The following is a 17,332-nucleotide window of genomic DNA, read 5'->3' as shown; positions in this document are numbered from 1 at the left end:
CTAGAAAAAAAAATATCACAAAACCAATCAAAAAAAACAAACTACAGTTGATATGTGCTTTCTCTTTATGAAACAAGATGCTAACAAGACTAACACTTCTGTGATGTTACTAGGGTAATGGTAAGAAATAGAGACAACAGCCTCAAACAAACAGAAAGTTTCATCTGAATATCAGGAAGCAATTTTATTTTGAGGACCGTAAGCACTGGCACAGCTTGCCCAGTAGGGTCATGGAGTCTCTCTCTCTTTCCTCAGAAATCTACAAAAGTCATCTGTACACAGTCCTTGGCAATCTGCTCTAGTTGTTTGAGCAAATGATCTCCAAAGGTCCCTTGCAACCTCAGCCACTCTGCTACTCTGTGAAACCATAGTAGCTGTGACTTGCTAATCAGTGCAATGCATTGTAAGATGCCAGGACATTTTAATACCCCTGGAGTAGGTTACAATCAAAGATCCATGGAACAACCATAAGAGACTGAGGAACAGATACAGCTGCTGCATTCTACCTCCATTGAGCTTCACTGTCTCCAAGGTCCCTGATAGGCCAGGTAATCTGACTGTCTACTGCTAGCAATGCACCAGAGCTCCATCGCAGGTGAGTATCCAGGTTTTTTCTTGGTCAGTATCAAGAGATACAGAAATGGCGGACACACACAGAGCTAAAAGGTTTTTTGTATGCATGACATATGTGGATACTGGGACATGATGATGGAAGCACAGTATAGATGTATCTCAGGTGATTAAAACAATACCTGCAAAGAATCCTACAGAAGTCCACAGCACAAAAATCAGAAACTGAACACAGAGTCCAGGATTAGTCTGTTAATTATTGGACTTTCATTCTTTTTAGAAGAAATTCCTTCACAACTTTGGTCACTGTTAGGAGAAACTTCAAAGTCAGCCCAGCTGAAGGCAGACAAACTTGAAGAACAAGAATGCCATAGCGTAGTGTCTAGTATTCATTATATGTCTATCAACTCCTTGCAGTATAGCTGCCCTCTTTTAAAGACTTGTGAATACTCGTCCTCTCAAGAAGTTTTATAATCACAGGAAATTATAAAAGGTTGTCTCAGTACAGCAGTGGCTGACAGATGGCTGAACCTAATTAATGCACTAGAGCAGTGTGTCTAAATATTTTCAAAAAGGAGACAATTACATTTTCCATAGTGAAAGTTCCAGTTTCTGCTTAAATGCTAAAATGTAGCTGTGGAATTTAAAAAAAAAAAAAAAATAGTAGCATACTCCTCATCTAAGAGAGAAATGATGTGGTTGCTATAACGCAAGGATAAGAAATCTAATGGTTTTACAGCACTTAGCTACAACGGTATTTCTTTTCAGAATCTCATTTGGTTTTCTTCAATTCTCACAACAAAAGTAAAACCAAAAAGCCATGAAGCTTGTTGCTCAGTTTCAAAAGAAGAAAAGATACACACAGCTCAAGTTCCCTGAGTAAGATCTGACTGTTTGATAACTACGTGAAGTAAAATCACCAATCAACTTCTATTTTCAGTCCTTAACTTCTAAGAGGATTGTAGTAGTCATTAAAAAAATATTCTTTATTTAAAGAGGATGGTTAACCTACAAAGATGTAAGAACTCATTACTTACACTGCATTTAAGCTTGCTTAGTTTCATCTTCCAGCCACAGAACATTTGTTTTTGTTTTGTTTTTTTGTTTTGTTTTGTTTTTTTTCCCCCCCTTGTAATTTTGAATGACTCTCCAAGATCTCTCCCTAAGGTCTTCAGTCCCTCATGAAGTGACTCAGCCTTGCCTTGGCTACAGGTCAAACCAGGTTTATTACACTTCCCCTTAAAAGAGAGGCTTTTAGAACTCCCTCCACTCTTTCTGTGCTTCTGTGAACTCTCTTGCCTTTTCAGAATGCTTTCTGAGGAACTAAAAGCGATATACAGAGTAGGAGTTCCTTAACACAGTACACAGGAAGAATAAAATATTAATCTCACTTGAGATAATCTCTGCTATGTCCAGAAAGTTCACATTCAGTCTAAATTAAAAGATCTCATTTTCAGTTCACACTCAGTTGTGTTTTTTTCTATTATAATGAATTTGGGTAAGGTCAAATCCAAATGGAACCGCAGGGAGGGATAAAATAAGTTTGGTTCTGAAAGCATATTTAAGGTGAAGGGTAAAAACCCTTTTTTTCTTGCCTCACAGAATCTTGTGCCCTCATCATGCACAAGTGGGATGTGCTGGTATCAGCCACAGCACCCCATGGCCAATAGGTTGCATCCTCTCCATGCTGACAGTAGTTGGGAGGAATGGAGCACAACTGCACCTGCTCCTTTGCAGACTGGAGGAACCAAAAAGGCACTCCTGGGTCCCAGAGCAGGAAAGAATGACTGGATCCAACCATTCAGGCACAGCTGAAGAGCTCCTCACATGCTGTGCACAGAAATGCAACTCTTTAGGCAGAAGTATTTCTAAAGAGTTGCCACCAAATTATAATAATAAAGAAGTATACACAGGGTATAGAGTTCACCCTTGTGCAAATGGAAATTACAAGGCTTGAACATTCAAGAAATTCTAAAGAGAAAAGTAATCAAGTTGCCCTGAAATGAGAAAAGCAGATGAAGTGATTCTTTCCCTGCACTGTGTATCTGCAACCATGCCCATACCTCTGATCTTTGTTAAGTGTGAATGACAAAGAACTTTTGAGATATTTATTGAAGGCTCAGTTGTACTTCTGAACAATATTGATTTTTTAACTGAGAAATGAGAAATAATGCTTTATTTGTATAAAATGAAGTGAAAAGAATCAAATACCACACGACGGAAGAAAGGCTCTATGATATCTCAAAACTTTAATACACCTGCCATATTTCATTTGTCTTTTCTACCTCCATAGAGAGGGAAGAGTCACACTGCTGAGGAAATTGGCTTATTTCACACTGCCATTTGGCACAGCACCTATTGATTAGAAGATGGTAACTAGTGCTATTAAGTTACTTGTGGTAAATCAAACGTTCTCAATTACATGCACAAATATTTTTCTAGCCATTGATCTGTTAAAGTATCCTTCAAAATTAGCTTTGACATTAAATGCAACATATTACTTGCTCAAAACTGTATTAAAAGTTAAAAAAAAAAAACAAACCAGTATTTTAAAATTCTTGCATGACTTTAAATGTTTCCAAAGTTTACCCTAAGAATGGTTACAAAATCTAAAATCTACTTCATATGCCTTACATGCTCCTGTTAGTGCTTCACCTTTAGAAATCTCACTCCGGTGTAAATGCCTGACCACCACGCAGTTGAAAACAACAGCTCCCCCCAAGCTCCATCTTCAAAACACTGTTTTTCATGTGAAACAATGCGAGCTGAAAGTTACCTTTAAGGCAACACTACCCAGAACTGAATACACAGTAACATTTCTTAACTTTTCAAATTGAGCTTTTTCTCCTTCATTATTTTCACCTCTCAATGAATATTTCTTTGAAGTCACTGCACTTGGACTATAATGCAAGTTGAGATGAATTTTGTTCCCTGGGAAGTTAATGTAATGGAAACTATCATATCCTGACAAAATTAAGCCATGCTTCAACTACTCCTACTTGGAAACTGACTCAAAGGTAGAAATAAAGTGTATTATTAGTTGAATGCTGAGAAACAGTAAGAGAATTTATGCAGTCAGCCACAGCACAGAAAGGTTCTTCTGACAAGCAAAACTATTTGCTAGTTACTGATGTGCAGATGATAAAAATGCCCATCTTACAAAACATGCTACCTGAAGCCTTCTTTGAAAAGACCTGCTCAATCTAATGAGAACTGGAAGAGATGAGAGCATCCCTGCAGTCTATTGCAAGCAAAGCAGGAATCAATTACTGGTGCATGCACAAGGCAGAAGAACGCCTTCTTTATGACAATTAAAGGATATATTATGGAAGGGGGAAAAAAAGCAAGCATATTTGAAAGTGAAAGGAAATCTCCAGAAGTTCGCAAAGCGCACCAGAAACGCAAAGAAGAGGAAACAGAACTTTGCAGGCAGTGGCTACTACTAAACACCTCAGTTAATGAATGTAAAGTTTTGTCATGCTGTAAAGTGTTTGCTTAGAACTAAGCATGAAGTACTTTGGTACTTTTATATTTGATAATATTCCTACATTCAGAAAAGCAACAATATTTATTTCCAGAAAACACAATTAACTTCTTTTGTTTGACATAAATGAGGCCGATTTCAATTCAGCCAGGGTTTGAAAACCTGGGTCTGCAGTTCCATTGCCTAAGGATATTTTGGTAAGAGAAAGTATCACACAGTCACCATCATGTACTCAAGTTTTAACCAAAAGAGGCATCACTGTATTTATCAGGTCATCTACAGTGCTTTCCAGTTAGAGTACTGGAGCAAAACAAAGTCATTCCCTGTTGTTCAGCCAAGAAATTCGTAGCCATTCATAACCACACAAGCAGCTTCTCACACTCAACCCTTCCTCCCCCCCCAAAAAAGAAAAATATTCATCCCTCTATCTCTTCCTCTAGCAGATGCCCTCAGCTGGGGAAGGGAGGATAGTGTAGGGTTTGTTCATTTGTTAGAAACAGCAGCCTTAAACATGTTTGGGAAAGAAGAGCGTAATTTGTCAGCATGTAATAAACTATTGTTCATCAACCAAAAATTGTTAAAACACATAGAACTGCTAAATATAGGTAAGTGGTCGTGACACAGTGACAAAAATGCAGCATGAGAAGCAGAAGTGGCTCAGACTTCCATCTTTGCATGGTGATATGCAAAATATTTCTTCTTAGGAAGTCATTTCCACTTGGGTTGTAGAGAGAAGGAGGAGCACACACACCAAGTACCTCCAGCTTTGTGCCAGAAACAAAAAGCATTCAGTCTCCTGGTCCCTACATAATCTTGTAGGAAAGATGTAGCCATTCACCTCTTCATACTGTTTGCCCTGATCACTTAAAATGATGTATAGTAAGAAAATAAGGGACAAAAACTTTCCAATCTAAGCAAATCCTGAAATTCAGCATTTGGAAGCAGAATAAGAACATTTAATTCAGCCCTGATCAGCAGCCTTGGCATAATGGGGCCCCTCACCCATCCTGAATGCACTGATTTTCCCAGTCAGCTCACCTGACACACATCCAGTAATTGCATCTCAAAAATGTATCTCTACCTCTTGGTTGCTGGAATTCTGCAAGGCAAATCCACTGAAGCAAGCCAAAATGGATTCATCGTGGGAAGGACAGCACAGAGCACTTTAGAAATACTTGCAGATAATGGAAAACATTTTCAAGTAAGTCATGTTGTTTCTCAGAGACTTTCCACTAATGGAAACGAAAATTATAAAAGCCTGCTTGTAAACTTCAGAGTGAGATCATGAAGTAGCTAAATTGCTGCAGCATTGTGGCACACCTGTTTCAATTAAGGCAATTAGCTTAAAGGATGGGACATTCCTGCTGTCACTGTATCAGCCAGCAGAGTGGCTGCACTTGTATTCTCAAATGGCTACTAACTAGAATGTAATAAGAACATTTTCATCATTTATGCACCTTCCACTGCTAATTGCTAAGTTGTTTGCGAGAACAAATACTTGCTCTATCTGTATAAAATCAGTCCTCTTGTCTTCACCATTTATTTATTTATTTTAAGTTCAGTGAAGTCAGGAGTTCAACACAGCAGTTTTCCTATGAATTAGATGGGATTAACTTTGACTCAACCTTTTCCTACAAAGAACTCTACTGACCCTTCCTGCAATGACAAAGGGGAAGACAGAACCACATAACATCCTGATGTCTGTTCCACAGCACAGACCTGACCTAGACCTCAACTAGAGATGTGCCTGACCATCAAACCTGACAGGGCTGACGTTACGCCCAAGAGCTGTTTCTGGATCCCTCTGCAGACCTCACTGTGCTCAGAAGAGTGATGTGGCCTTATCTTCTGTTTTAGGCCTATGTGATCCATGCTTTGAATATGAAATACTGAGTATGTATTAGCACTGCATTATCATCTGCTAGAGCCTTATTCATTCACAGCTGAATACCTTCTGTTACCCAACTGAGGCAAAACTGCACTTAGAGCCACATCCTGGAGAGCAAGTTTACACCATTAGTACATTTTAGCAGAACGTAATTAAATAACTCAGAATGGCTGGAGACAGTAACAAATACTGAAGCCAGAAATATAACTATGCAGTAATTCATTACTTCCCCGCCCCCCCCCCCCCCCCCCCCCGAAACAACTTCTAAAGGCTACAAGAAAAATCTGTACAAGCTGCATCAAGTTTGTATCAACTGATGTTATTACTACTACAAACCATGACCACAATCAAGAACCGTCCTATTATTTAATTCTTTATCATTGCCTGTGTTCCTTCCATCATCTACCAGGATCTCTCTAGATGTGCCTATTTTGACTTCCTCCACTGTTTTATGGATTTATGGTCACATTTAAACTCTTCTCATTTAAATTCAATGTCTCTGCTTTTTCCTCTGCCTTCTGTTGTTTTTTTCTCTGCCACACTGGATTCCACTGTCACTTCAGTTTCTCTCAAATTCCTATTTTTTAATTTCTTCCAAGTAAGAAATTGAGAATGGAAAGCTCTGCAGATATTAGCTTAAAAAGAAACAGCTGTATGACATCCAGTGCCTTTAGTCCTATCACAAGAGAAAGGATCCCCAGAAAGTTGTGCACGTAACAACTACTTCAACATAACAGAATGCGTTGACCTTGCAGGCAGCAACATTTTCAGCAGATTGATGTGCTCCTTACATTTGCAACGTACCACAAGCATTGAATTAACCACAGATGACATCTCACCAGCTCCTAAAATGCAGATTATCATTGCCATAGGAAGCCTGTCTGCTAGAACTCTCTTAGAGCAGTCAAAGCCAAATTGGTTCAGGTTTTTAAGACCACATTTCCTTTACCCAAAGACAGCAGAGAATCCCATGAGGATTCCTATGACCCCAAAAAAATCAAGCAGCTTAATTTTTGTCTGTTTTTCAGACTTATTACTTTTTTTTTTTAAATGCATCTCACTTAAGAGTTCATCCAGAAATTAGAAAGACAGTAAGAAATGGTCTCTATTAACCATATGTCTTCAAGCTACCAGGCTGTAATAAACCACCTCCTCTAGTTCCAGTTCTTTTCTTTTGTCCTTTTCTGACAAAAGTGATGGTCACCAACTAAACAAACAAAAAATATCCATAACATAATCTCTACATAATCTATAATCAGCTCTGGACAAACACCTTTATATTTTTATACCAGCCTTTTGAACAGTATTCATAGCAACAAAAGGAGTTCATTAGGGAAATAAAGAAGTAAATGAGATAGAAAATAGATACATAAACTTGTATCTTCATAAAATGAGCAAAACTCACAAGACAGTGAGTTAGAAACCAAGCTAAATTGAACAGTTTCTAATATGTTCAGCAACAACCTCAAAAGAAAGATTTCTCCATAACCTACCTCAGCTTCCCCTCTACTGCCTTCAGACAAGAATTCTAGACACAGCTATCAAACAATCTATTTTTTTTTTCTGCTCATTAGACAGAAAGAAATTAAGCTAGCTGTACGAGTGCGAGTCTGACTTTACACATTTCATCAACAACACTGCAAAAACAACTGCAATGGCCAAATACTGGTAAAGCTTACTTGCGATTCAAAAGACATTTTTCCAGCAAACTTATCTCCTTAGCACAACACATGCAATTATGTTTTTGGCTTACAGAACATGAATTCTTAACTTACTACTGATCCTGAAATAGGAACCAATTAAGAAGTGCTCCGGGTATCAACAATGAGTCCCCCTCTAGTGGATAGCCATTAAAGAAATGTTTAACCTCTCTACAACCAACTCTGACCAAATCGACCACTTTCTGGGAATAAATCACTTTCAAGTTCTGTATTTCTTGCAAATGGATTTTAAAAATCATACCCACAAACTCTGCTTCATTGTCACTGACATACATTCTTATTGTTTTATAGTAACAGGATAACTATAGTTATGTTAACCAGAAGCAATACGTGTTCCTGGTAGCTTTAGCACTGGAAGCAAACTACCTTCCATACCTTATCAGAAAGGTACAGAAAATGAAAACAAATCCTTCTTGAACCATTACTGAAACCAAATTAAACCCTATCCCATTACAGTCAGAGAATCTGCACTGTTCAAATGTAGTCACTGAAGGAGATAGGACCAGACTAAACAATTACCAAGCATCCTGCTTTTTACACAATCGAGCCCCTCTTTGTTTCACAAAGTCTATAACCAAATTTTTACATTTCTCTTCAATATTCTGAACAAAAAACTTAAAAAGAAAACAGCCTACCAGCATCTTCCTTGTACATACATTTAAGATTCCTGAATATTCTAGAGTTTAACAAGCCAATCCATGCCACTTATTTATTACACCTAATCACATTTGTCACAGATGTGAAGTAACATAGTCTTACATTTCCTCCTCTGAAGTATATACTGACCATCCACCATTTTCCACTTATTGCAGAATACTTCTGTAACTACACAAATATAACAAAAAAAATTCATAGCTGACAAAAGCAGCAGCCCTTCACATGTTTACTATACAGCTACTTGTACACACTGTAGCAACATGTACCATTCTGATTATATCCACAGCCTGCGTTGCCTTGCAGTTGCCTAAAAACAAAGCACATGATAAACCCAAACTGCTAAAGTTAAGATAAAAGGGATGACTGCCAATTACAGTGACTGCCAATCAACAACTATGCCTTAGAGCAACTTTACATTAATAATTAGTTAAGATAAAAGCATACCTTCAGAACACACCATCTCATTATCCCCATGTACCATGCTTTGCTTCAACTCACCAGCTGTCCCTGAAACACCAAAACTTTCAGATTAAACTAAAGCAGAACAGGTGCTTCAGGATCACACCCAATGTGTTCCACCTGCTACAGCCACAGGACAAGGCTAGAGCTAGTCCAAAATAAGCCTCCTCTCAATATATGCTGCATGGCTCTCAGTTGCTTCGCGTCCACTGCTGGTCTCCTGTTCTGTTGGGAGCACTATTTAACTGTGGAAATAGCATTATTGTATCTGTGAAACAGAGGACCGAGAGTCCTTGCTAGTTGGTTATGTGAGGCTAAATAGTAGCAACATTTGGTTGCAGAGCATGCATCTGAGTTCTAACTCTTGCACTCTTCTGCCATGGCAAGCGACTCAAGTAAGGCTCTGGAACACAGGCAGTTTCACAAAAGTTACGTTATGGACTGCAGAGGCCACAGTCCTGCAGTATCTGAATTGACTAGTTAGGACTAAAACAAAATGGAACAAAATGAAGTGCTTATTGTGACATTAAAATTCAGTGAACAAGACTTCAAAATTACGCTAAGAACAGAATTATGCATTTAGGAGTTGCCTTTTTAAAAAAAAAAAAAAGTTTGGACCTTTACCTAAACAATCCTACCCCATCTTCAACAAGGATTTAGACCGTAACTACATAACTATCATTTACCCAGTTCTGGATTATTTCAGGCAAACATTTCTTTGCCATAAGTTTGTTAAAACATTGCGCTTATCGCTACAGTAAACAAAACGGTGTTGCTTTGGGGAAAATACGTACATTTTGACCACTTCAATTTTACAATCTTCATATGTGATGTAATTGTGATGAGAGATAAAACAGTAGAATTCTGTTTCATAATATCTTAAATATGCTTCACATTCAATGCTATTTCTAGGGAAAAAAAAAGACTAGCTTTTCATTTAAGTCTCTGAAATGTTAAATTCAATGAGACTGCTGTCACAGAGTACAGTTCTGCTTTTTTAGGACGTCAAGGCATCATTTAAAGAAGAGACTGAGTAAAAATTTATGGATAATATCATACATGTCATCCATAATGAATAGTATGGATGCGACAGCATGCAGGAGTACAAAATTTACAGCACGCATGATCTACTTGCAAAATACAACGCAGGAATGTGGATTGCCATTTTAATGAATTCTATAAACTTCTTCAGTGTTGAAATATATACACTGAGGGTTTGCCAGTGAAAGAGCACTATTTCTAAGCTCTTGCAGAAAATCAAATGACAATAATTTGGCAAGAGTGCTGTAAGAAAATTAAAATGAAACTGTCCTGAATGTACCCCATAAGCAGAAAACACTTCTCTTTCCAAACAGATCAATGTATATTCTGCCTTAAATCTTCACAGAAAATATTTTTCCTCCAATTTAATTATTACAGTCTCTGTTTCGTGCATTCAAGTCCAAATTAGATTTGTCATCCTCTAAAATGGTTAATCTTGAATAGGGAACAGAACCGATAAGGGACACAAACAAATCTGCGAGTTTTTCTGATGAGATTACAGTTATAAAATAGAATACAAGTATGAAAACCTTACGAAGTTTTGATTAAGAATCACTGGCAAAAAACACTTTGATTAAGGCTTCATTTCTGAAATAGAACTATCCTGACACTCATTGGCTGCGGAATTGGCCTTACATTCCTATGGGGAAGAAACTTACAGAAGGAACTGAGATTCAGTGAAATGCTCCATTAGCAGACATCTTGTGAGAAGGTAGAAGAATGGGGCATTATTGAGTTTTACGCATTTTTACAGTTTTTTAGATAATATTCAACATCCTTTCCAAGCAAGACTTTTCTATTACTTGATCCAATCTTTATAACATTTTTGTTCAAATACGCCTAATTTTTAAAATTGCTATTTAACTAAGTCATATAAATTTGAAATGGAAATTATCTTTAACCATTAAAAATATGATTAAGTTGCTAAAAGTGATGTCCTGAAGGGACCCATAAAGCCTTTGCGTGGTTTATTTGGTTTTCTCCAAGGCCGGCTTGACCTGCTTGTATGTAAACACAAGCTTAAACCAAAGTCATTTCATTTATTTCAGTTTCCTTCAACAAATCCAAATATTTTAAAAATAATGACAATCAGTTATTTTTCAGAGACAACTTTTTTCCTGTATTGTTGCCATTACTATTTTTAAAGTCAGCTCCAAAATTGTAAACACGTTAGAAACCAGCTGCTTTTTAGAAGCTCACAAAACTGAGCTTCTAAAGGATGTTTTAGGTGGGTGTAAGCCTGCTTCTATGTTGTTATTTACATTTGTCACCAGCTGTGGATTTTTCATACCAGCACTCAAGCATACGCTCTTAGCTACTGTCACATGCTTAGTAGTCATAGCTGATTTGATCTTAGTTTGCTACTGCAAACACTTCAAAAGAAACATAGGAACAAAACCTTAGAAAAAAATTACTTAAAGGATTTTACACTGAATACTGCATGTTTACCAGTTTCTCCATTATGTTTCATATTTTCAAGAAGCTAATCAATATCAGAAGATAAACAATATGAACAACAAAACAGCTAATTAAAAGTAGATTTTTGTCCCTCGTGCAAATTGTTACTTAACGAAGAGAGACTGACTACGCTGACTTCTGAATTATAAATCCTAAAATCCAAGGAAATGCCTACTTCAGGTACTGCTTGTTTTCTTTTCCTGTGTGCTATCATTTAGCATGAAATTGCTTCAAGCCTGTACTGCATTTGACCTTCCCTTCCTACCCACTCCACCCAGGCACTAGCATTACTTAAGATGGGAACTTTTATTTTCCATTCTCAAATAGCTCTAAATTATTCTTGTTCAGTTCACTCCAGGCACAGTATTTTTTCACTTCAGCTATTTAAATTGTAAATGTTTTGTGAATAAATGAAAGTAATGAATAAATAGATGGGTGCACTATATGAAAAACTTTAACAAATACACTGCTCAATTTCTTAAAAGTTTAACTTGTAAACACCATTCAACACATTTTTCTTTTTTTTTTTTTTTTTAAAGGCTTCCAGAATTCTTTTTTTCCATTAGAAAATAAATAACACTATTTCAATCAGATCTCTAGTCTGCGATGTAAAAAGCAAAACATCATTTCAATGAATACAGTAAAAGAAAAAAATAAGAGTTGGTTATTTTTCTGAGTTATCATTCTACCTATACTGTGGACAAAAACAAATAAAGTAACATTCAGCATTTTCAATGTTTGGAAGAAAGTGTGATGGTCAACATCAAGTGAAAGTACCACTACTCCATTATGTTTTGATAGGAAAATAGCTTGCTTTGTTCAGCAGACTGAACACATACACATCCCCACACAGAGAAAGCTAAGGTACAGAGCAGCAGAGTATACATCAAGGAACAAACTGATCACAGAATCAGGAGGGTTATCAGGAACCCCTAGAGATCACTGAGCCCAACCCCAAAATGAGATTCTGCACTACTGATCACAGCCTTCTGAATCTCATCCCTCTGAACTGTATGGGTATTCTCATACAAAGACTAGAACGCACTAGAGAGCAGACAAAGCAAAACCGCTGAGGATGTAAACTGGACAGAAGCTACAGTACACTTGTACGATCAATGAATATACAGATGATATAGTATATTCGAGAGCTTGGCTTATGTAATTATTATACTAGAGCAGAAAAGGACACTCACTCTTTCCTGGGCTCACGTAGGAAGCCCCATTGGAGTAAATCTTCAGAAGAGATCCTTCCCCACTGGCAGCCAGCTCTTAAATGGGTCTAGGAGAGGTGCAGCCAGGCTCCAGCCCTTCCGGCAGCACAGCTGAATTGCCTTCACCTGTGCTCCTGTGCCTGACTCATGGCTCGCCTCAGGTGATCAATCAGAGGTTCAGGCCGTGACTCAGCAGTTCCCATACAACACTTCAGCAGAATGACAAGATAGCCACAGAAGTCTCTTAGCTGAATAGTGTGGGTTTTAAGAAGTTTTGCTAGATAACAGAATAAGATGAAGAGCCTCAGACATAAGAAAGCATCTCCTCATTACTCCCAGATTCCTTACTGCAAACTCATGTACAAAACCAGGAAACTGCTACAGCATGTTTCACGACAGCGGAAAGACAAGCAATGGAGCGATGGACTTCAGAGGAAGCAAATATTTTCTTATAAACTGAAGGAACTAAGAAATATGGGCATCTATTAAGACAATATAGAGCAATTATTTTTTTCAGCTACAAAAATCTGTAAGATTCAGCAACTTGCTGGAAATAGGCATCCCAGTAGGTACAGAAGTACAAAATGAGGAATTCGATAAATATACTGCATTTCAACCTCATAGCCTTAGATGAACTGACCCTAGAAATTAAACAGATGCAACAGCAGTTTTGAAAATCCCTGTTCTCCTAACAGGATACTTTTAGGTACAAACACAAATACATGTACATCATGCTTACTATATGCAAAGGACTACCTAAAATGCCAACGCACAACGAGGGACATTCTACAATTTATCACATATTTTATTTTGCTTGCTTTTTTTTTGTCTCTTGACTTTAACATTGCATTTATCAGTAATAACATTGAAATATTGCTGTATGTTTGTGTTTAAAATATTTTAAAGCTACCAAAAATTGAAGCAATTTCTAGTCCTTGAGAAAAACAAAATTCAAATATTTATTTTCACTGGCTAGATTCCCTTGCAGAATTCCTGTTGTGTAAATACTGTCTTAGAAACAGCTGGAGGCACAGAAATGCACACTGAATATAGAAAAAGTGCAAAACAGCAGAGCTCAGTGGTGACATTCATCTTCACAAGCATGGGGATGAGCTATAACTCAAATGTAGCACAGCCATTAGCAAGTTATCCTGTCAGTACCTCTCACTACAAGTGCAGACAGATGTCATCAAGGATCAGGCATTACCGATGTTTTATCTCTACTAGGTACAGCATGTTCACTGGTATTTGCTTCAAGAAGTTCATCTTGACTAGAGTTTCCTTCTGAATACTAACAAGACTGTCTCCCCTACCTTTCACTCAAAACAATTTTCAGATTCAAGCTTGGCTAGACCTCAGGCAATCCACCCAAAGCAACTTGTACCCCATGGCTCATGGTCAGTCCGTCGTGACATAACTGATCTCTTTTCACTGTTGTAAGAAAAGTTTGGCGCTGTGGTAAAGCTGCAAGGGAGAACTTGACATATAGAGGCTGTAGGTGGAAGATGAGGATTGTGTAGACCAGCACACAAAAAAATAACAGAGATAAATGATAGAAGCATAGAAGGCCACCATGCCTGCTGCTGGCTGAGCCCACAGCCATTTGTTTCCCTGCCAATGCCAACATGTGGAACAAGCTGCAAGCAGCTGGGAAACTTGCCATATTTCTATGGTGCTCTGATGGATTTGCTCAGCATTATTTCATGTGAATATCTAGTATCTGACTGCCTTTATTCAGTACAAGCAAAATTTAGACTATGTCCCTGGGTCATACACATTTACATACTGGAACAGTACAGGCATGTTTAGAAATGCTATCATATGTGCATTTTTGCTTATGGACGCTACTTTTTTTCCTTAAGAAAAGGTTGCGGCACTGCAAGTGGAGTCCAGATAGAAAATCCTCTTATCAATGTCCAAAGACATTATAATAAGTATATTCATTTTACAAGAAGCTCTGAGTATCAATCAAGGCAGTCCTCAATTAATTTATCTGCCACTGTCTTAATACAAAACAGCTAGGTAAGTCACTTTCCCTTTCTTCCTTGCACTTTCATCTCCATAGTAAGCAAAGTTGCATAGCTTCCAGTACTAACATCACTAGATTATTTCACTTGATATTTAACATTCTAATAGGCTACTTTGATATTATGAAATGAAACAAAATATTACGTACCTCAACTGTATGGGACCATGCTGAGTCACGGCCTGAACCTCTGATTGATCACCTGAGGCAAGCCATGAGTCAGGCACAGGAGCACAGGTGAAGGCAATTCAGCTGTGCTGCCGGAAGTGTTGGAGTCTGGCTGCATCCCTCCTAGACCTATTTAAGAGCTGGCTGCCGGGGGGAAGGATCTTGTCTGGAGATCACTTCTGCTGGTATTTTGCAGGTAAGCCCAGAATAAGGGTAAGCCTTCCATTTATTCTCTTTTGTTATCATAGTCTACTTTGCTTAACTCTCTTGTTTATTTTGTGATTATAACAGCCTAATATTCTTTGATCATTCACTCAACAAAAAAAACTGCCACAACACTTGAAGCACTCCTTTAAAATGGTGACACAAAACAGTAAACTAAGTTCTTGAGCTACTGCAGTCAAGCTTTCATATCCCTATTGCTCAATTTCTCATTTGTATCTGTTAATCCAAAAGTATTACCTCCTATTTTTTCCTGTGCAAACTACAAGCAATACAAATAGCACACTAACACTACTTGATAGAGCAAATTCTCAGCTACAAAACACTATTTTCCAACATAATCACCACTATTAGCTATGTACTTTTGCCTTCTATGAGTAGGAGTCTGCGTGCTGTGCTCAGAAAAATCTGTACCAGTGGAGGTGATCCACTGCTGAAATGCACCATGCACTGCCTCCCTATGCTCACATGCACTGATTGGTCTCCATAAACATTTGGCAAGTGGATGTCATTTGTCAATAGATGCAACTTTTTCAACATAGAAGAATTCAGTTCCACACCTTTGCTTCATACACACTACTGTGTCAGACAACACAATGTAATGAGATACTGGTGGGAGGTTCAAACCACTACTGCCATACCACCAACATCTGCCTATGACATTGAAGGCTGACATAATAAAACAGGAGGCATTACTTTCAGAGCAGCACTTATAAAATTAGGATGAAATATCATCCTGACTAGTAGAAGAGCTGGAAAAAAAAAAAAAAAAATAAAAAAAAGAATTCCCCAACGCAAGCAAATCAAATGAGCCAAACCTCTGGCATCTGGCTACTTATCTTTCATTTTCCCTTTGAGAGCCCTGCTTTGCAGTCACTGTTTTGATTTAAGCAATGCAGAGCCTTCTGAAGAAAATGGGAGCTGTGAACACACAGTACTTTCGTGAATGGAGAAACACAAATGGGAAGAATGAACAGAGGAACCTGGAGCCAGAAGCTCCTGATTCTGTTTCAGGCCTGCCATTACTTCCCCTGTGACATTCATCAATCATTTACTTTCTTCATAATTTTTTTCTATCTGTAAACAGAAAGATAACACATTGTCATCTACCAAGGGAGTGACAAAATGTGTCTTAGCAGTTTTGAGGCACGCAGATAACGCGACAAACCATTGCAAATGTAAATAAAGAAATGAATATTTTGGTGTAAGGTCTATAGGGATTTTCTGTACTGTACAATAAGCCTGGTTACCGTGCTAAGACTGAAAGAGGACAATCGAACTTTAACTATTAACACATCATGCTGTTAGGCAATTAAAACTCTACTCAGAACAGCTGTGCATGCAGGATAGAATAGGACAGCTCATATGATGATCAGTCTATCATTTCTTGGTACTAGACTTCCAACTCTTCAGAGAAGTTGGATAATTCAAGGCAAAACTGGGCACAACGCACAGCACTTGCAACTGAAGGGCATTTGTTAAGGAAAAGTGACCTAAAACTGCGTTGAGGTGCTAAGGGCAGCCTCCTCAGAAGAAACGTTGGCATAACTTGTTGGGGAAAACAAAAAACAGTCACTTGAAATATCCAAAGGAAAAAGAAAGGAAAAATTGGCTGGGATAAGCCATATTAACAGAGAATGTACCAAATACACACCCAGCTTTATAAAAGCAAAAACAAAAGAAACAACAGTGCCGACCTCCCCCTCTCCAGCGCAACACTGGGACCGCACCACGAAGGCACCACGTACACTCCGGCGAGCCACATCCTCCGCCAGACGCCTCGCTACACAACTACCTGCACCCTCACGTATAGGGTTGCACAGCCAGTGAAGCTAAACCCTCCTTAGCAAAACAAACCCAACCCCAAGCCCTTTCCCGCTACGCCTACCCACCACCGCTTGCCGAACAGCAGTTCTCTCCTCCGTGCCCACGTACTCCTTCGCCCCCAGCCACAAGATGGTGGCCGCAGCGGGACGGCCTCGTGCCCCTCCATCCCGCATCCCGCCTCCCGCCTCCCGCCCCGCACTGACCTGTGGGCCGCATCGCACCGCGCCGTGCTTTCCGCTCCCTCTTTCCCTCGCCGGCTATATTGCTCTCCTCAGTGCACTGCCCCTGTGCCGCGGTCGCCGCTATCGGCCCGGAAGCGTGGGGCCCCCCCCCGACTCCTCCCGGCCGCGGTGCTCCACCACCCCGGCCCCTACACCGCCCTCGGTGAGGGGAAGCGCTGCGGGCCGGAACCAGTGGGACCGTGAAGGGTTACTCCCTCGTGGAGCCTCCCTCCCTCAGGCAAGCACGGAGAGCCCCCGGCCTTCAAAGTTGGTTGGGCTCGAGGAGAAAAGAGGCGGGAACCGAACCCTCCCGTGTCCTCGGGGCTTTAGTGCGGAGTTCTGCTGTTCCGAGGAGCCCTCACAGCCTACATGGGAAGTG

At 39.1% G+C, this 17,332-nt stretch overlaps 1 protein-coding gene across 3 annotated transcripts in view; it reads right to left on the bottom strand.

The window, feature by feature from the left end:
• Positions 1 to 17,065, bottom strand: part of BANK1 (B cell scaffold protein with ankyrin repeats 1) — a 127,550-nt gene extending 110,485 nt beyond the window's left edge. For 2 of the 3 annotated variants that reach the window (XM_048941343.1, XM_048941344.1), the window contains exon 1: positions 16,936 to 17,065. In XM_048941343.1, the coding sequence (XP_048797300.1) occupies positions 16,936 to 16,948 (13 nt within the window). In that variant the 5' untranslated portion in view covers positions 16,949 to 17,065. The remainder of the gene's footprint in view (positions 1 to 16,935) is intronic. The other variant, XM_048941347.1, reaches the window with a different exon arrangement.
• Positions 17,066 to 17,332: the final 267 nt, after the last annotated feature.

The sequence above is a fragment of the Lagopus muta genome, chromosome 4 (assembly GCF_023343835.1).
Source record: "Lagopus muta isolate bLagMut1 chromosome 4, bLagMut1 primary, whole genome shotgun sequence".
Taxonomy (NCBI): domain Eukaryota; kingdom Metazoa; phylum Chordata; class Aves; order Galliformes; family Phasianidae; genus Lagopus; species Lagopus muta.
The sequence above is the reverse complement of the archived record's forward strand: the minus strand, read 5'-3'. Positions and strand labels throughout refer to the sequence as shown.